The 21,049-nt window shown below is 40.2% G+C and overlaps 1 protein-coding gene across 1 annotated transcript in view; it reads right to left on the reverse strand.

Annotated features, from left to right (window-relative positions):
• Positions 1–293: 293 nt before the first annotated feature.
• Positions 294–21,049, reverse strand: part of KCNN2 (potassium calcium-activated channel subfamily N member 2) — a 471,549-nt gene continuing 450,793 nt past the window's right edge. The window contains exons 9-11 of the mRNA XM_058738763.1: positions 10,019–10,146; positions 3,644–3,713; positions 294–896 (exon numbers count right to left, since the gene is read on the reverse strand). Of these exons, the coding sequence (XP_058594746.1) occupies positions 609–896; positions 3,644–3,713; positions 10,019–10,146 (486 nt within the window). The 3' untranslated portion in view covers positions 294–608. The remainder of the gene's footprint in view (positions 897–3,643; positions 3,714–10,018; positions 10,147–21,049) is intronic.

Here is a 21,049-nt window from a genome sequence, read left to right on the forward strand (position 1 = left end):
CACTTGCATCCTCTCTGTCTCTCTCAAAATACATAAACTTAAAAAAAAAATGAGACACTGTAAACTCAAAAAGAGTAATAAGCTGGCTGTATCAAATGAAATGTGACTATAATGTTTCATAATGGGGAAAATGTTAGCTAATAGGTTACAGAGTGATGGCAAATTGTCTTCCGACCGGCCAGACATTGGGTGATCAAAGGTATCAACACGTATCAGACAATAACCAGTCATTTTAGCTTGCAAATAATGTGGGAAGTGAACCTTTAGAAATGTCAAGTGACCAAACAGGTATGTGCAGAAATTAACTTTTTTTTTTATTATATATCATATAATGTAGTAGTAAAGTTTGAAGTGCATGAATAAAAAGTTAGTGAAATTACAGGAGGAACAATCTATAGAGCGATAATAGGTGCATTCCTTGTGCATCTGAAAGGAAAAGAAAAAAGAGTTTTCACTCATTTTGGCCTAAAACTTAGTGTCAGGTTCCCAGGATTCTGACATCAGAACCCGGATAACGCTGATTAGAACCATAGGGGCTTTACAATAAAAGCTAAAATATTGACCATATGATGGCAAAAAGTCTTAGTTTGTGGTTAACTGATTCTCTTCTAGCTACTCTCTGATGAAGTTGGTGGCGCTGTGGAGGAGGACCGCCGTCTCCTGGACGAGGATCGGGACCGCTCCGCGTTGTAGGTGACATGCTTGTCGTAGTTCTCCATCTGAGCCTCCAGGACATCTCTCTGCTGCTGCCTGATGGTCTGGCTGATGAGCCCAGGGAGGGCGTGGATGCTGCCAATCAAAGTCTCCAGTTTCGTTTCCACAGTAACAATCCTCTTCTCAAAGTCTTCACTCCGCTCATTTAGGTCGGAAATCATGTCATACATGATGTTCTGGGTCTGCAAAACAGGGCGGACACGGGTAGAGCAACCAGGAACTCAAGGTTTCACGACACTTGCCCAGGAAGCGAGCTGTCCGCTCTCTTCAACCCTTTGTTGAAGCTGTCTGGTTTCCCTCTAGAGGGCCGCCTGGGTGGCTCATCCGGTTAAGCGTCCCACTCTTGATTTTGGGTCTGATCATGATCTCACGGTTCATGGAATGGAGCCCAAGGTTGGGCTCCGTGCTGCCAGCAAGGAGCCTGCTTAGGATCCCCTCCCTCTCTCTCTCTCACATTCTCTCCCCCCTCCCCCCCGTTTGTGCTTGCTTTCTCTCTCTCGCTCTCAAAATAAATTAAAAAAAAATAACAAAATGTGCTCTTAGCTGCTTCACAACCTCTTAATGGTGATAAATGAACCAACTGAATAAGGGAGTTACTGTTCATGATACAGGCACCTCATTTGAGTTTGGCCAGGGAGACAGAGTGCGTTAGCTTTATTTTTTACTACATAGTCTGGAGGCTATGTGAACAACATCCATTCATTCAGAAAATACTGAACCTCTATGGCATGGCAGCCCTAGAGCCGTATTAGTAAGCACAGCACTAAAGAAATACTTTGAAAGAAATAGTGTCTTGCCTCATAGATATATTCCTGAGATGACATTATGCAGTATATATTTATCATATCAATTATATATCTAGTAAAATGTTATATCTTATATTATTTCCAAGTGGTCTGTTTTATCATTTGACCTTACAGTGATGTAAGAGTCTGCCCCATCTTTGTTCAAGGTGTGTCTACGGGAGAGCCACGTTTGTAAATATTAATCGAGAACATCTTTCAGTCTCATATGTGCTACCCACCTTAAATGTATGATATATGTATGCTGTCCTACAGGTAAGTTGTTGAGGATGTCACTATCTTCTATTCATAAGACATCAAATATTCAGGTGCACCTGGGTGGCTTATTCGGTTAAACATCCGACTTTGGCTCAAGCCATGATCTCACAGTTCATGAGTTTGAGCCCCGTGTTGGGCTCTGTGCTATCAGCTCAGAGCCTAGAGCCTGTTTTGAGTTCTGTGTCCTCTCTCTGCCCCTCTCCTTCTCATGCTCTGTGTGTGTGTCTCTCGCTCTCAAAAGTAAAGAAACATTTTTTTAAAAGCATCAAATATTCAACATTTAGATGTTTATATAGTATGTTATTGATATACATGAAAATGAATATGATTTACTTGTGTTATTTTATGAGACTAGGACAAAGAGGTGTGATTTTCATAGATGATATTGGAAGCTTTATAAAGAACATAGCTGATTTATCGAACAAACAACAAAATGTATTGAGAGAGGCCCCTTTAAAAGCATTTGTTGTTAAGGGGCGCCTGGGTGGCTTGGTCGGTTAAGCGTCCGACTTTGGCTCAGGTCATGATCTCACGGTTTGTGAGTTCGAGCCCTGCATCGGGCTCTGTGCTGACAGCTCAGAGCCTGGAGCCTGCTTCAGACTTTGTGTCTCCCTCTCTCTCTCTCTCTCTGCCACTCCCCTGCTCATGCTCTCTCTCTGTTTCTCAGAAATAAATGTTTAAAAAAAAGTTTTAAAAAGCATTTGTGTTAAAAGGCTAAAAACTTCCATATATGCTATAATACCTCTTTTGGACCTAGCTCAGGAAAATGGAAGGTCACTGATGACAAATACTCATATTTAAAAAAATATATCTATTTAGGGGAGCCTGAGTGGCTCAGTCAGTTAAATGTCTGACTTCATCTCAGGGCATGATCTCCTGGTTTGTGGGTTCAAGCCCCGCATCGGGCTCTGTGGTGACAGCTGAGAGCCTGGAGCCTGCTTCAGATTCTGTGTCTCCCTCTCTCTGCCCCTCCCCTGCTCACTTGCTGTCTCTCCCTTTCTGAAAAATAAATAAAACATTAAAACAAATTAAAAATATTTGTTTAAATGTTTATTTTGAGAAAGAGTGTGAGCGGGGGAGGGGCAGAGGGTGAAAGAGAACACATGTGAGAGAACATCTTAAGCAGGCTCCATGCTTAGTGTGGAGCCCAACGCAGAACTTGAGCCCATGAACCTTAGGATCATGACCTGAGCTGAAATCAAGGGTCGGATGCTTAACTGACTGAGCCACCCAGACAGCCCTAAATATTCATATTTTTAAAGTGGAATTTACTTGAAAGGGACAACCAAAAATCAACCAGATAAATCTTATAAGTGTGAAAGAGGAATCTGAGAACTATTAATGTCCTTTTAAAAAGTAGTATGATTTTTTAAATAATGAAAAAAGAATCATAAATTATGAAAACTGATTCCCTTTTTTTTAAAAAGATGATGTCCATGTTCTTAAAAAACTATTTCACAGTCTTCTGAGTTGGCTTAAAAGTAAATAAAAAACAATAATTTTATCAGTGAGTCCTATGGAGCCCTGAAGGTCATGGTCAAACCCAGGATGCAGTTCTCCTCTCAGAGGGAGGAGACTGAAGGACAAATATGAAACCCAATGGTATTGTCTCATATTCCATGTACATTTTCCACAGTACTTTCAAGTCACTGTAAGTAGGAAGGCTTTTAGAATGGGGTTTGAATAATTTATATAGGGAAAGAGCATGTGAAGAGAAATCTTTTAAGGTGGACCATCATGTTAGGGCTAAATGTTGGTTTGATGTGCAACACAAAGTTGGGGTATCCTCCTCCCAGTGCATTATCAGTCACCGTGCAGGGCTTCATTCCAACACACCTCACCATGAAGGCTGAGACCCCCATGCTTACCTTTGCTAGGTCCACCAAGGTGTTGGCTTGGTCATTCAGTTTCCTCTGCTCCATTTTTACACTTCTTAATCTAAAAGACAGAATCTCAAGTCAGAAGGGTTCCTTCCTGTCTACTGCTGTCATAACGCCTTCCAAAGAGCATGCATAAAATCGACAAGAGCAAATAACTGCATGGATAATGCCTTGAACATTTGGGGGTCAAGTTCAAACTGGTTATGTATCTGGAACAATGAGAAGCATGCTTCCCCAACACCGCAAAAAGGAAAGGAGAGAGAGAGAGAGGAGAGTAAGAGATGAGGTGTCCTTAGGACAACTATTTACCAGGGAGTTAAAAGTTGAATCGGGAGAGAGGCTCATAAGGACTTAACCATATGAGAAAAGCCAAAACATTCCTTAAAATCCCAGTATCATTTCAAATAGACATAGGAAGAAATAGGCAAAGCGACTAGACTTTCATCAATGTTGGAGCAGTGAGCACCTTCCTATGCCTACATGACTAGATACACAGGATAGCCCTGTTCAGTTTGAGATGGATTGGGTTAGGTATTTGAACCTGATGAAAACACAGTGATAAGTGAGATTCTTAGTAGCAAAAATAAGACTTTTATTCAACCAGCAGCAAGAGAACCCAAAACACATAAGTCTCTTATTCTTCATTGTGTTTTGCTCGACTTTTATCTTAAACTGCCATCGAATTTGAAGGGAATCCAGGCCATTTCCTTGGGAGAATTTCCCTTAATTTTTTTCTTGTAGATAAAAGTCAGCGGACAATTAAAATGTCTGACAGATGGGGTTTCTGGTTGTAAACTTACTTTTAGATGCTTTTAAATATCAGTGCATATATCTGATTGACAGTCAAAACACTGCTGTTAAAAAAAAATCTTTCTTAAGGATGACTTTTACTAGTCCTTACTTTATTTACTATAATATTTTTGAAAACATATTTATTGGGTGCTTACTCCCTACCAAGAAATTAAGATTTTTCCAACAGGAGAAAAGGGGTTGTTTGTTCTTTAAGCCAACAATCCGAGCCATGCTCCAAATGAGAAGCACATTTCTCTTGGGTACTTAGTTTAAAAACAAAAAACAAAAAACAAAAAACAAAATCCATGCTAACCTTATTACCTGTAAATGACATGTCATTTACAGAGTATAGTGTCGATGTTGGAGAGAGTAATCTTTATAATTTCCCAATTTCAATGAAAGGTAGTTTCAAAAAAAAAAAGGATAAAAAATTCACAGGGCAAGATTTTACTGCCAGGGAGATTTTTACAACAAATGTTCAGTAGTGCGCAGTGATTTTGTTTTGAAACTACGCTATGCAATATGTCACCAAGTCTGCTTGACAGTGAAGACAGACTTCCTTCTGCCAGTATGGGTTTAACTGACACCTGCCTATAACATGATATTTAACAATGTAAAACAGCTTAAGGTTATCACTTGCCGTTGTGAGTCTGTGTTTCCCTATTAGAATGCTTGGAACTAAGTTAATTGGCTCTTTTCTACACTATTATAGAGATGGACTGGGTGTAAGTGTAAAAGGAATTTACAAACAGGTATTCGAATCTAACATGTTGTTGAGATAGGCTTCTCTAAGTACTCACAAGGATTATAATTCTTGATGTACACCTTTTAAAAACAAGTCCCCTTCCACCCCTCTCCCCCCTGCAAAAAAACAAAAAACAACCCTTTAAACATGTGTGAGGTCATTCTACAGAAATGTACTAGAGAGAACAACAGTGTCAGATGTGGACTCCCTTCTCCCTGGCCCTATTTGACCTTCAGTTTCTTAATGTATGAAATGAAGTGGGTTAGGATAGGATGGTATTTCTAAAGTTCTGTATTTGTACCGACAGAGGTGTTCAAGGTGGCTATGTGATACTCAAACCAGAAGACATTAAATACTAAACCAGATGGAGAGACAGTTACTCCCTTTTATCCTCTTCCAATTCTTGATTATTACAAGAAAAATGTCTCAGGCTGGTCCTCTCCTGTTTTTATCTCCCAACACCTGCTCTTCTCTCCTTTTTGAAAAGAGAGCAGGATTTCAGCTGAGTGCTTCCTGCATGCAGCAGTTCCATGGCTAGAATTCAACGCCAGTGTTTCAAATGTTGGTGGATGCGACCTCTCCCTCTCTTTGCTGGGAGCAGGAGCGGCTTTTTGTTTTTGTTTCATTTTTGTTTTTGTTGTGTTAGCCATTTTGTGATAATGATTTACACCAAGCTTTATTTTCAAATTCAAGGAATGGGACCCTTAGCACATGAATGACTCAAGTCTGGGGAACCAGATCAGAAGCCTCCAACCACTTGGGAGTGCAGGCAAGGCCCTGAGGTTGGCAAGCCCAGTGAAAGGGCCAGTGGGTGTCCCTTAGCTGAGATGGGTACTCTGCTCTTGAATTACCTTATATTATGTTTCTGACAGTAGAATTTTGCCCAGTTGTTTTTTTTTTCCACTAATCTGGAAAGCTGACATAGGGTAGCCCCCTATTGAATCAGAATCCCTTTAAGCTCCTTGAACTTAAATCATCTTGCCTTGCTGTTCCTGAGACTGTACCCTAGAACTGGTAGAAAAAGCCTACTTAAAGCTGCAGCTGCCAGAATAAAAGGTAACATGCATGTGTATTTTACTTTCTCCCCCCCCCCCGCCCCCGCAAAAAAAAGAAGAATAAGGAACGTATGTTGACTTCTTCCTTGTGAACTTCACTTATCACAGGAAAGTATCATGATTTTGGATCACATTTCCATAGCAGCAATCAGACTACTGAAATTCACAAATAAAGGACCCGCTTGGATGCATGCAGCCGGTAGAAAATTCTGCAAATGTCGAGAGGAGCGGCTCACACAACTTACTTCCGAGCTCTATTTTCATTTTGTTGAAATAAAAAGACAAAACAAAAGAAAAGAAAACTGTAAAATATTCCAGAACAGAGTAACACAGTGTGGTGTTCAGTTGTGCACAGGGGGCTCGATTCATTAGCTGAGAGATCCTGTTAAGGCTCTGTAGGATCTTGGCATGGTGATCAAAGAAAAACACGGTTCGCTTATGGTATCATCCTTCATTGCTGAGACTCCCCCCTCCGTCCCGCCCCTGAAATACAGCGCTTCCTCCAGAACAGGGTTCAGAAGGAAGACCCTCTAGGAAGTCATCACGGCCTCTTTGATACACGATGTCCAAGTAAACTGTAGGAACCGTTTTGACCTAATATGAATGTCATGGGGTTAAAAGGACAGTGTTCTACATAGTAGGATGATTATAATGTTGGTGGTGTTTTTTGGACGGCGTCCATCTCTTCTGAGTTGGGGCTTCTTAGAAGCCTGGTTTTCTGACAGGTGGGTCATCCGAAACTCAGTGTTAGAGAAATTATGTGTATTGAATTTCTCGGCTCTGAGACAAGTTCATGTCGACTGCTGAGTCTACGGTTGAGATAGAAGAGTGATGAGCTTTAAGGTTAAAGTTGATACCAGAAAAAGTATTCAAAGGTATTTAGGAACAGAATGCTTCAAGGCATTGAGTGATGATCTAAAAAGACAGATCCGTTAGTGAAACAGAGGACACAAGCCTGGAGAAGCAGGCATCCACCAGAGACGAGGGAGGCCACGTGTCAGGGAGAGAGGCTGTGAAGTTTGGAAAAGAGGGGAGTCCAGACAGAGCTCTGGAAAAGCTCTCAGGTCAAATGGGAGGATGGGAGAGGCCAGGGAGAGAGCTCTATCAAATGAGTTTGTAACTTCTCCCTCAAGCAGCAAGGTCTGATTTCACCCGATGCCATTTCACCGAGGCTGATGGTCTCACTGTGTCTGAATGGGAGGCAATGGGAGCCTTGCCCTTAAGAATCGAGCCCTGTGTGCTTTCCTGTATCACTAACTTAAAATGAGAGATTATGCACGATTAGAATCATCTAGCCAAACCCAGCCCATATAAATTTCCAATTGTATTTTTTTTACAAAGTACTCCTCCCACCTCAAAGGAAATCTAACCCCAAGACTATATCATAAAAACAATTCAGAACATTTGAGCTGCTCGAAGCTCATCTACTTTAGAAGTTCATGTTGCTGCCGAAGAAACAGACTGAGAAATGCCAAAGAAGCAGAAGAATTCATGAGGGGTTTCCTCTGTTACTCTATCCTGAAGCAACATTGGGAAGACCCACATAAGCTGTACCTTGAAACTCTTAAAATCGGGTCAGGCCACCTTCCAGCAATCTAACAATTGCTTAGGGACAATGTGTCAACTTTGCTTCCCCAAATATTTTTTCCTAGCATACTATAAAAATTTTCAAACCTAGAGCAAAGTTGAAAAAAAACTTACAGCAACCATCCCTAAGCTGTCTGTCCCCTGAGGTTTCAGCATGAATGCATTTCACAATAAAAATATAAATGTATAAATACCCACCATTCACATGTGGCTACAAAATTACTACAGAAACTACCAAAGCATTTTTTCCCAGTGTTTTTGTTAGATGTAAAAACTCACCAATGGCATCAAAGGCCAATTTCATTTCATTATCTATTTAATAGGTACATCATTCTGATAGAAAGGGTTATAAATACGATCCCGGAGGACATGGGGTATGTGGCTGCTTGACCCATAGACTGACTGCACCTGCCCACACCAACAAAGGTAAGTTTTCGTTTTAATATACTTGAGCGGTATAGGTTAGTGGCAAAACATTAAAAGTATAAAGAATGCTTTCCCAGTATATACACATTATACCGTGTATACTTCTTCTACGAATGTTAGGTTCCTATATGCTATGGTTGTGGGTGTGTAGGAATGCCCTCTGTGCCAGGAGGGCTATGTCTGGTGACCCCGGAGGGAGAGGCCTGTCCTCAGAAGTGAAGGCCCAGCATCCCTTAGGGGACTCGCTCTCTGAGATCTAAACTTGAAGGAATAAAGATGTGGAGGCTCCACAGGGTGGGTATTTGGTTATAAAGGTGGCCATGAGCTTCAGCAAAGCAGCTCCCTGTGCGAGCCAGATCTATGTGTTCCTCTGTGTTTCGCTTTTATAATTTCCCACACGTTGAAAGAGTGTTACCTTAAGATTCTAGCCTTTCCTTACAAGGGACAGAAAGCACAGTTGTGGGCCCGGTGTGAAGTCACAGAACTAAAGGTGAAATGATGTCACTTTGGTGCTGGTAGTGGCAAGATCATGACTGAATAGCTATGAGTGCATGCAGAATCCATGCAGAATCTCCCTCTCTTGTAGATCTCAGGGTGCCTGGATTTGATTCTCATTAAGGCAGGCAGCAATTTCTAGATGCAGTCCACATTTCCAGCGATAGTGATTCAAAAAACATAGTCAGAGGGAGAGGTCAAAGGGTAGCATTTGAATGCTTAGTGATTTCCCATAGAATGTGAAGTGTGATACAGTACCTATGAACTACCTAAATATACAAAATAAAAACTCCAGCTTCAGAGCTTTTCCGGTCTGCTGTGCTAGGCAGCTCTGAGAAGACCCACCTTGCTGTGTAATCCAGACACCTAGTGTTTACCCACCTTTCTGTGATTGCCCTGGTAGGCTGCATGAGAAAAGCCACATTTCTGACCCATGCATGTGACTGAGCTGCTCTTCCCCATACAGAAATGCCACTGAGTTAAGAGCAAGGCTGCACAGCCTTGAGACTGATGCCCACATGAATGTACTTACGGTAAGGATGCTGCCAGCCTGGGGGAGAAAGAGCTGGTGGCTTTCAAGTCATTATTGATACTTACTACATAGACATTTGTCTTTTCAAAGTCTATGATAGTTATGTATAGCATAGAAACAAAATAACATGAAAGAACTTAAGCATATTGAATAATGGTGGCCTCCATAAGGTCAGACTCATTGTAAAAGGCACTATAAAATCTATAAGGAACATACAGCAAATAGAAAATCCCCTACGTCCTGAGTAAAGACTAGTTTAAAAATGCAAGTATGAAATCAAGTGTAGGTACTGCCTTCATAGAAAGATGCTGGCAGCCTGTTTAAAAAAAAAACCCAGAGCGATCATAAAATATTAAATGTTTTTCAAGATTTTGCAGTCAATACAAACGAAACATCTGAGGGCAAGCCATATGAATAAATAAGTTATATTAAGATATACAATTGCAACTGAAAATAAGGTTTCTAAAGAGAGAAACTGAGAAGACATTTTAATTAATATATTAAATGACTCTGCTCCCAATAACGGATGATTTTGAGTCCAAAAAAGAACTGACAATTTTCTCAGCATTTCATTTATGGAATTATTAAATTGCCAAATAATGTCTTCTGGGAACACACATGACAGTGTTTTCTTTTTTCCCCCTCTCACAAAAGAAGAATAACTAAGTATGGGAAATTAAGACCCAGAGTTACAAAAAGCAGGATGACAATGAATGAAAAATAGTACTTACTGATGAATAGCTTGCAAGAATTTTCGTTGATGTTTTCTTACTTTTGCATGATCTATCTTTTTTACTAGCTTTGTATTTTTGTAAATTAGCCATGTTTCCCTGAGTACATTGGCAGCTGCGTTTTTCACCTGTTAAGAAAACAAACAAACAAAGCAGTCGATAAATTCCCAGAGCAGAATCCTTTGCAAACATGGCCAGGGGTCCTATTCTTTTTTTTTTTAATATTTTTTTAAGTTTTTATTTATTTTTGAGACAGAGAGAGACAGAGCATGAGCAGGGGAGGGGCAGAGAGAGAGGGAGACACAGAATCTGAAGCAAGTTCCAGGCTCTGAGCTGTCAGCACAGAGCCTGATGCGGGGCTTGAACTCACAGCCTGTGAGATCATGACCTGAGCTGAAGTCGGATGCTTAAATGACTGAGCCACCCAGGCGCCCCCCAGGAGTCCTATTCTTAATCCCAAAGATCACGGTAAGTTCTAGCTCTGTTTACTGTTTCTCAAAAGAGTATTTTTCTTGAATCTGTGCCTTTTAAAAAGTACCTCTATCTGTCTGGGCACAACATTTAGGTTGAAATATTAGGGAGGTACCGATCTCTTTCTGGGCTAACTTCTACCCATCAGGAACATTTTCATCCAACCAGTTCTTTTAAAAAGCAAGAGGTGGTTGTAACCTGTCTGGCAACAATGCAGGGCGGGGTCAGGGGGAGGTTGGAAGAGGTGCTGAATTCTGCACCTTGTATTCCATTTGTTTTCCCCATGTTCTTCATTTCCCTGGAGAGAGGCAAAATGCCAGAAGGCCAAGGTGAATCTTGTCTTTTGCAAGCTTGCTTGGCATTTTTGGCTGTGAACTACAGGAAGGGCATGTTTCCACTGCTCAGTGTCCAAGCAGACCTATTCTTCTGCCCTTTCCGAGTGACTCAGCAAACTGTTAGCATGCTTTAATGAGCTGACAGTCTATGTTGTCATGATTTTGTGGGTTAATTTGAGTACACTGCATTTCAAACGGATGGGACAAACCTAAATGATACAAGTGTTTTAATGACACGGCTGAGACCTACTGTGGTTGATGGAAGGTATGAATACTTCCTAGTAATATTCAAGCACTTGCTTCTGTGATTAGCTCTTCATCAATTTCTGGACATTGATAAAGGCCCAGCCATGGACAAGTTCATCCTTCCTTGCTCACGCTACAGGTCCTGATGACCCAGAGCTTCCCCTTAAGCTTGTTGTTAATAACTTACTCTAAGAAATTGATCCATTGAATTCTTTTGAGTGATGGATAAAGGCTGTTTCACAAAGAGCAGGCTGCTGGGGGGTTGGGTGGAGGAAGACCACTTTTTAAGAAAGGCACTGTGGTAGGGAAGAGAGAGCCACAAACTGGACTTGAGAAAGGGTTCTAAGTTCTTGACTTTGGACTAACCAAGTGAAGTCAAGGGGATGAGCTAACCCTTGCAGGACTTTAGTTTTCTCTTCCCTACATGAGAAGAGTAGAGAGAATTATCACTCAAGTCTGTTAGATTTTCAATAAGGAAGAGTCTTAAAATTACATGACAACTATGATCCCAAGAAGGTATCTGTATTTTTTGACTTTGAGCACCGAAAGCATCAGGTTTGGTAGCTGACGGTGAATCTTTTTCACGCTGCTGAAAAGGTTTCTTTTTGAGGGAAATTGCTAGAACCCATTTGAAGAAAACGACGCTCTCCTAAAACTGCTTTTAACGCTGACTTTGGTCTATAATGCACTTTCTCTGGATATTCATCAGAGCCTGCACAGAGAGCATGCATTCTGAAACCAGTGGAAAAATGAAACGTCAGGTGCTGAGCACCAGCAGAGCATCTGAGAAACAGCACCACTATCCGCAGTGAAGTTCAAAGGTGTTCCAGTTAAATTCTTTGCTCTTCATTCTCACGGAAACACATTTCTCTTCTTTACAGGGGTAAGGAATGCTTTTCCATTTGGTCCTCATGTTCTTTTCAGAGGTAAGGATGCTATATAAGTGGCTAAGGGTTGAGGACATTGCTTTTATTTTTTATTCATTTTTCTAATGAAAGTTTGTTTGTTTGTTTGTTTGTTTGTTGAGAGAGAGAGAGAGAGAGACAGGGAATCCCAAGCAGGTTCTATACTGTCAGTACAGAGCCCAACATGGGGCTCATACTCACAAACCGTGAGATCATGACCTGAGCTGAAATCAAGATTGGAGCACTCAACTGACTTGAGCCCCCCAGGTACCCTGAGGACCTTGCTTTTAAAGGGAGAGGGGTGGGAAGTTACTGGCCAACACTGACTGGGGTTGGAATAGGGTCCTTCCACACTAGGAAGCAGAAGGGCCACTTAAGCGAGGTCTCAGCTCTCTGAACAGCTTTACCACCTGGAAGAAGGTAAGGGGGCTGGGTGGGCCCCCCTCCCTGATATTATCAGCTCAAGACACAGAGGAGGAAGCTAGAAAACTTGGTAAAAACAGGTGGGACCATAACACAGCAGTTGAACATAGTAACGTTTGCAAGAGAACAAAACAATTGATTTCACTTTGGATTCCCATGCACACACAGCAAACGCCAAATGACCCAAGTCCTTAAATCTTGAACAAGGCGATTCATTGCTTGTCATCGGTGTATTTTATATGATTGTTTTTCCTCTTTGGGATGGCAGGGGAATGGCTGAAGGGGAGTAGGGAACCTCATTCTGAATTCATGGGGGTGAGTGAAACCCCCAAGTTCTTTGTTGCAGGGTTCACATGCACAAAATGCTCATTGTAGTTGACAGGCTAAAAATGAACATGATTCCTCGTCTGAAAATGAAATCCCTACAGCTGCTTTTAAAAACTGTGAAACACAGGCATTTATGTTGAAACATTTCCCTTTCTAACTCTCTAATAGGTGGTGAAACCCAGGAAGAAAACTCTGGAAGCATCCCATCTGCTGCTTTTTCAAAGTAGCGGTCACAAGACATGTGTCCAAAAGTAGAAATATGTGCTCTCTGCTTACTGGTCACATGTGTCTGGAATATGTTTTTCTGGTCTGTCTTTGGGTTGGAAGGGACAGGGTGGAAAGCACCTCAGTGTTTCACAAGCTCAAACAATGGGGAACTGTTACATGACCATGACAGAAAACTTATAGGGGAAACTGGAGAAGAAAAGTTGACTTGGAGGGAAAGTTTCCTCTGCTTATGTACTTAAGAATGCTGCCGTGACGTCTAACAGTGTAAACCTAGAGCTCTGTCCTGCCCTTCAAGGGCATTTATAGACTCTCAGAGGACAGGGGAATATCACTAACCTTTGTGTCTCCCTAGCTCAGGGCTTCGGACATAGGTGGCGCTAAGTATTTGGTACCATAGTGTATACATTGTATCATAAGAACTCCTTTTTTTTTTTAGTGTTTTTATTATTTATTTTTGAGAGAGAGAGAGAGAGAGAGAGAGTGCATGAGCAGGGGAGGGCAGAGGGAGACACAGAATCTGAAGCAGGCCCCATGCTCTGAGCTGTCAGCACAGAACCTGATGCAGAGTTTGAACCCATGTACTGTGAGATCATAACCTGAGTTGAAGGCAATCACTCAACCGACTGAGCCACCCAGGCGCCCTGCATCATAAATTCTAATCATGAGCCACAGATACATATTTATTGACCACAGGACCTTCTTTTTAAAAAAAATTTTTTTAATGTTTATTTATTTTTGAGAGACATCATGAGCAGGGGAGGGGCAGAGAGAGAGGGGGAGACACAGAATCTGAAACAGGCTCCAGGCTCTGAGCTGTCAGCACAGAGCCTGATGCAGGGCTTGAACTCACAGATCGTGAGATTATGAACTGAGCCAAAGTCAGATGCCCAATCGACTGAGCTACCCGTGTGCCCCGACCAAAGGACCCTCTTGATAAGAAGGGTATACAGGTTACAGAAGAGACGTAAGATGTAACTACGTCTTCCCTAATTTCCATTTACTAATTCAACAAATTTATGAAGTGTCTACCATATGCTAGAGCCCATGATGGTTGTTATGGGGGATCACAGATCTAGCCCTCAAAAATTAGTAGCTGTAGTGATTCTTGTGCCAGTTAATGAGCCAACAACTCTGTGCAATACTTTCCTAATGTCAAGAAACAAGGAGAGTGAGGGGAAGGTTCTTTCTTAGCAGCAAACTTCTCCCCTCCCATCATCCCTTCCTCCACAGCCTGGGAAAAAAGGAAAACATGAACATTTGCTCTGCCTGACTCATGCTCCATTGCAATTAAAATCTTTCATCAGAAACATTTTGAAAGGCATAATAATAATCAGTTATATTGAGAAAACAAAAGCCCTAAAAGCAATAATACTATTAAAGATAACAGTACTTACCCAGATGCCTTAAAACCACCTTTGCAGTTAAAAAAGTCATGAAATGTTCTATCGCTGACGTTTACAGGTAATGATGAAATATTAAAGCCAGAGGTCGTAAGGTAAAATATACTTTTAAGTGTAATAATACTTGATAAACCACAAAAGCACTTAAAAGCTGACTGACTTTTCACTGAAACTTTGCCTTGCTCAAACCTATACAGATACACATTAGAGCACTGTTTTAAAGAGTACTTTGTTTATAGTTTTCCTTTGCTTTTGACTCTCCTGATTGTTATTTAATTGATTTTTTTGTTTGTTTGTTTGGTCCAGTTTCCCCTTGCCTCTCCCTTCAGAGACTTATTTTGGTGCAATGCTTCCATTCTTATCAGATTAAGAGAAGGGACATAACCTCTGACTTAAGAAGCAAGAGTTTTCCACCTCTCGTTCTTGTAACTGTGGTAAAATGGGTAAAATGCTGCTTCACAGGCTGTGGGCGATGCCTCCAGGCTGCCGGGGACAAACACAGACAACACTTCTAAACCTGGACACTAGGACCACATGCCGCCCAGGCCCTCTGGAGAGCAGATACCTGGGGCTGGGTGAGTGCTATAGCTTTGGAACAGGGCAAGGTCAAGCGATCCAGTCACTTTGCTTTCTCACCCACGGGGCTGTGTCTCCAAGCACCATGTAAAAGCTCCAGAGACTCAATCCTCCAGAATTTCTGTTCGCTTGTTAAGAGATACGTAGGACAAAAAATTATATAACTGCATAATGGTGTTCTTATTATGGATCTTATTGAGAATTCTTAACAGGATTGGAAACACCCACAGTGGACATTAATATGTATAATTATCCTTTGTGGTACATCTAGCTACTTTAAAAATTACGTCTGGGCTCTCAGAATTGCTTGTTTTCAAGTTTCCTTCCAAAATGAAAGTGTGCAGAGGGCCAAACTCCAGGATTTCTTCTTGGTTCAGATGCAACTGAGGAGTAATAACATTTCCAAAAGATATAGCACAGTATCTATGCTATAGTATCTCTGGAAGGGTGATAAATTGCAAATCTATTAAGTTGCTGGTCCCATCTTACTAAAAGCCCAGTGACAGGTTATTGTCCTTAGGCTAATGATTTCATTTTGAAATCATTAGATTATTCTGGGTACGTGGCCACTTTTGAATTGTAGAGTGGCATGTTAAACTTTTGGAATTGCATAGAACAATCTCCCTTAATAGACTGTGCAAGGCATAATGTGCTGTACTTTCACACATGGTATTTCATGTGGCTGATGTTGTCCAACAGAGAAACGATTTCTATGTGAAATTGTTCCTCTGAAAACTTGTGCACAGTGAATAATTTTTCATGGAAACTGTTCAGTTCAGTTACGAAACACAATGGGAGGCTTGGAAAGTTACATTTCTTCTCAGAAGCATAATCAATCGTTTAACACTCACTGCTTTTTTTTTTTTTTACAGTCATGTTCAGATTTCAGAATGTCTATCATCATTACCTCTGTTGACCATGAGAAAAAAAGGATTTCTTCTGCCGCACTGCTTCAGGGGATAGTGGTAGTTTTCTCCAGCGGTAAGGAGCACCCTTGACCTTGTATTTTTAAGCTTCGTCTTGGTAACTATGTATGGTGTTTAGGTGCTTGTTTACTCTATTCTCTCTTATGTCCCAGAATCATTCGTGAATGATCATTCGGATTTTAGAACTCTTTTGAAATTGTAGTTGACATACAACATGACGTTAGTTGCATGTGTACAACATAGTGACTTGACAGTTCTACCTGTTACAACATGCTCAGCCTAAGTACAGTTACATCTTTACATCACTGTACAAAGTTGTTCCAAGAATACGGAATCTACTCCTGATGCTGTACTGTTCCTCCCTGTGACTTGTTTATTTTATAACTGGAAGTTGGTATGTCTTAATCCCCTTCAACTGTTTTGCCCATCCCATACCCCACACCTCTCTGGCAACCATCAGTTGGTTCTAGGTATTTAAAAGCTTGGGTTTTTTTAGTCTGTGTCTTTTTTTCTTTTTTTTTTACTTTGTTTATTCATTTGTTTCTTAACTTCCACATATGAGTGAAATCATATGGAATATGTATTTGTCTGACTTATTTCACTTAGCATTATACTCTCTGGCTTCATCCGTATTGTTGCAAACGGCAACATTTCACTCTCTTTATGGTTGAGTAATATTCCATTGTGTATATCTGTATTGCATCTTCTTTATCCATTCATCCATTGATTGAAACTTACATTGCTTCCATATCTTAACTATTTTAAATAATGCAATAAATATAAGGGTTTATATACCCTTTCTAATTAGTGTTTTACTCTTCAATACCCAGAGCTGGGTTGTATAGTATTTCTATTTTTAATTTTTTTTTTTTTCTTAGGAATGACTATATTGTTTTTCATAGTGGCTGCACCAGTTTACATTCCCACCAACAGTGCACAAGGGTTCCCTTTTCTCCACATCTTTGCCAACACTTGTTATATATTGTCTTTCTGATACTGTTTTGATTTGGATTTCCCTAATGATGCAGAATGTTGAGCATCTTTTCAAGTGCCTGTTGGTTATCTGTATGTCTTCTTTGGAAAATTTCTGTTCAGGTTCTCGATCCATTTTTTTAAAAATGCTTATTTATTTTGAGAGAGAGAGAGAGCAGAGAGAGTGCATGTGCATGAGTAAGGGGGGGGGGCAGGGTGGGGGAGAGATTCCCAAGCAGACTCTGCACTATCAGTGCAGAGGCCAATGTGGGACTTGAACTCACACACTGTGAGATCATGACCTAAGCCAAAATTAAGAGTCGGATGCTTAACTGACTGAGCCACCCAGACACCCCTCTCTATCCATTTTTTAATTGGGTTATTTGTTCTTTTTGATGTTGAGTTGTAGGAGTTCTTTAAATATCTTGAATATTAACCCCGTATTGATATATCTATCATTTGCAAATGTATTCTCCCATTCAGTAAGTAGATTGCCTTTTTATTTTGTTGGTGGATGATCCTTTTAATGTATTGTTGAATGTGGTTTGCTCATATTTTGCTGAGGATTTTTATATCTATGTTCATCAGGAATATTGGTCTGTAGTTTTCTATTTTTTGTAGTGTCTTTAGTTTTGGAATCAGGGTAGTGATGGCCTCGTAGAATGAATGTGGAAGCATTCTTTCATCTTCTAACTTTTTGGGATAGTGTGAGAAGGAGAAGTGTTAGCTCTTCTTTAAATGTTTGGTAGAATTCACCTGTGAAGCCATTTGGTCTTGGACATTTGTTGGCAGTTTATTAGTAGTAGTAGTTGGCATGGGTTTGGTATGGGATGAGTTTTATTACTAGGAATTGGTGTGTTCAGATTTTCTACTTTCTGATTCAGTCTTGGAAGACGGTATGTTCCTAAGAATTTATCCATTTCTTCTAGATTGTCCAATTTGTTGGCATATAATTTTTTGTAGTAGTCTTTCATAATCCTTTTCATTTCTGTGGTGTTAATTATTTCTCCTCTTTCATTTCTGATTTTACATACTTGAGTCCTTGCTCTTTTTTATTTTCATGAAGACTCTGGCTAAAAGCTTATCAATTTTCTTTACCTTTTCAGTGAATCAGCTCTTAGTTTCATTGATCCTTTCTATTCTTGTTTAGTCTCTATTTATTTTGGCTCTGATTTTTATTATTTCTTTCCCTCTACTAACTTTGGGCATAATTTATTCTTTTTTCTAGTTTATTTAAATGTAAGTTTCAATTATGTATTTATTATTTTTCTTGTTTCTTGAAGTAGACCTGTATTGTTATGAATTGCCCTCTAAGAAATGCTTTTGCTGCATCCCTAATGCTTTGGACTGTTGTATTTCCATTGTCATTTGTCTAAAGGTATTTTTTTTTTAATTTCCCCTTTGATTTCTTCATAGATCCACTGGTTATTTAGCAGCATGTTGTATAGCCTCCATGTATTTTTTCCAGCTTTTTTCTTGTAACTGATTTCTAGTTTCATAGTCTTGTGGCTGGAAAAGGTGCTTGATATGATTTCAATCTTCTTAAATTTATTGAGCCTTGTTTTGTGGCCTAATATGTGATCTTTCCTGGAGAACGTTCCATACACACTTGAGAAGAACATGTATTCTTGCTGTTTTGGGATGGAATGTTCTGTATATACCTGTTAAGTCCATCTGGTCTAATGTGTGTTCAAAGCCACTGTTTCCTGGTTGATTCTGTTTGGAATGATCTATCCATTGATGTAAGTGAAGTGTTAAAGTCTCCTACTATTATTGTATTACAGTCAATTTTTCTTTTTTTGTCTGTTAATATTTGCTTATGTATTTAGGTTGGGTATATAGATATTTACAATTGTTATATCCTGACTGTTGGCCTGATCCCTTTATCATTATGTAGCACCTTTCTTGGTCTCTGGTTACAATCTTGGTTTAAAGTCTATTTTGCCTGAGAGAAGTATTGCTACTCCAGATTTTTTTCACCTTCCATTGGCGTAGAATATCTTTTTCTATTCCTTCACTCTCAGTTTGTATGTGTCCCTGTGTCTGAAGTGAGTCTCTTGTAGGCAGCACAGAGATGAGTCCTATTTTCCTATCTATTTAGTCACCTTGTATCTTTTGACTGGAGCATTTAGTCCACTTTCATTTGAAGGAATTGTTGACAGGTATGTACTTATTGCCATTTTGTTGTTTTCTGGTTGTTTCTGTAGTTTTTCTGTTTCTTTCTTCTCTTGATCTCTCCTGGTTTGATAACTTCCTGTAGTTTTGTGTTAGGATTCTGTTTCTTTTGTGTAAACTTATTACTTACTGGTGTTTGGCCTGTGGTTACAACAAAGTGCATATATAATATCCAATGTGTATAACAGTCTATATTAAGTTGAGGGTTGCTGAAGTTCGCAGACATTCTAAAAGCACTACCTTTCTATTTGCCACTCATGTCCTATGTGTATGACATCATATTTTACATCTTTTGTGTATCCCTTAACTAATTTTTGTATAATGTAACTGATTTTACTACTTTTGCCTTTTCCCCTTCATACTAGCTTTGTGAGTGACTGATGCACTACCTTTACTTCATATATGCTTTTGCCAGTGAAATTTTTTCCTTTCATAATTTTGTAAAGACCCTTCTTTCCCACTTAAAGAAGTCCCTTTAACATTTCTTTTAAGGATGATTGAGTGATAATGAACTCCTTTAGCTTTTGTTTGTCTGGGAAACTCTTTATGTCTCCTTCAATTCTGAATAATAAACTAGCTGTGTACAATTTTCTTGATTGTAGGGTTTTTTTTTCCCTTCAGCAGTTTTAATAGATCACATGCCACTCCCTTCTCACCTGCAGAGTCTGCTAAAAACTCAGCTGATAGCTTTATGGAGTTTCCCTTGTACATAACTAGTTGCTTTTCTCTCATTACTTTTAAGATTCTCTGTTTAACTTTTGCCATTTTAATTATTTTGTGTTGCAGTATGGATGTCTTTGGATTCATCTTGTGTGGGGTTCTCTGTGCTTCCTGGACCTCTTTCTTTTGGAACATATTCCTCTGTGCCTTCATTTTGTCTCACTCTCCATGTTTGTTACAATTTATTAGGTAGATCAGCTAAGTCTCCTGGTCTTAGAAGTCAGGGGGGCCCACTTGTGCAGTCCACCCTGGTCAGCAGAACCAGGTACTTCAGGGGTGTCTGCTGTGTGGGTTGCATGTGCCCTCCTGTTGTGCCTGGGCTGGACTGCTCTGGGCCTACTGGCAGGTGAGGCTGGTCCCCCTCCCTGGGGCAGTAGTTGGTTCAGGGGAATGCTCGCCAGGTGTGGTGGGGTGAACAGTGCTAGCAAGGAGGATGGAGAGTACCAAAATTGGCTCCTACAAAGTCTTGCCAACCCAGGTTGCAGGAGAGCAAAAAAAAAAAAAAAAAAAAAAAAATTGTATCCACCAGCACTTCCATTCCTGGACAAGTTCCTACCCATTCTTGCCTCTCCAGCACATACCCTAAAATTATTCAATAAATTTCCTTCATGTATAATCTAGGTGCTTTCCAGTCTGTTGTCTGTGCCTGGTCTTGGATTGAGAGGGACTGAGAGATACAGTGCACTGGCCCTTTAAGAGCAGAGTCTCAGAGGCCTGTAGGCCCCCATGTCTTTCAGAGGTAAGCCCTGTCAACTTTTGAATTATGAACATATGGGGACTCACCTTTCTGTTGAAGGTCCCCAGTAACAGGGGATGCCCCATTATGTGATGTTTGCTGCTTTTGTGCCTTAGGTAGGATCCCTGTACCTGTGACCTCCGTCCATCCTATGGGTCGCCATGCAGGCAATTTGGTTCTCAGGTCCATCTTCGCTGCTTCTCCATGTACCTTTTTCTTTTAAGTCTTCAGTTGTGGAAGATCTGTTCTGTTAGTGTTCAGGTCGTTTTCAGAGTCGGTTGCATTATCTGTAGTTGTAGCCTTGGTATATCCATAGGAAGAGGTGAGCTCAGGACCCTACTATTCTGGTATTTTAGAATTTTTATTTAAAAACTTAAAATTAAAAGTAGGGTCATTTAGAAATTCCATAAATAACCAAATGGAATCAAGTTCCAAGTAAATGGTACTCATTAAGTTGAAGAGGACTATAAAAGAGCTATTATTTTCATATATTGTATTGACTATAATAATGAAATGGGTATCATAAATGAGAAATTGATGTTTGGTTCTAATGACGTTTTAACATTTGTACCTGCACTTAATGACATTTTG

The sequence above is a fragment of the Neofelis nebulosa genome, chromosome 1, assembly GCF_028018385.1.
Source record: "Neofelis nebulosa isolate mNeoNeb1 chromosome 1, mNeoNeb1.pri, whole genome shotgun sequence".
In the NCBI taxonomy this organism is placed as follows: Eukaryota; Metazoa; Chordata; class Mammalia; order Carnivora; family Felidae; genus Neofelis; species Neofelis nebulosa.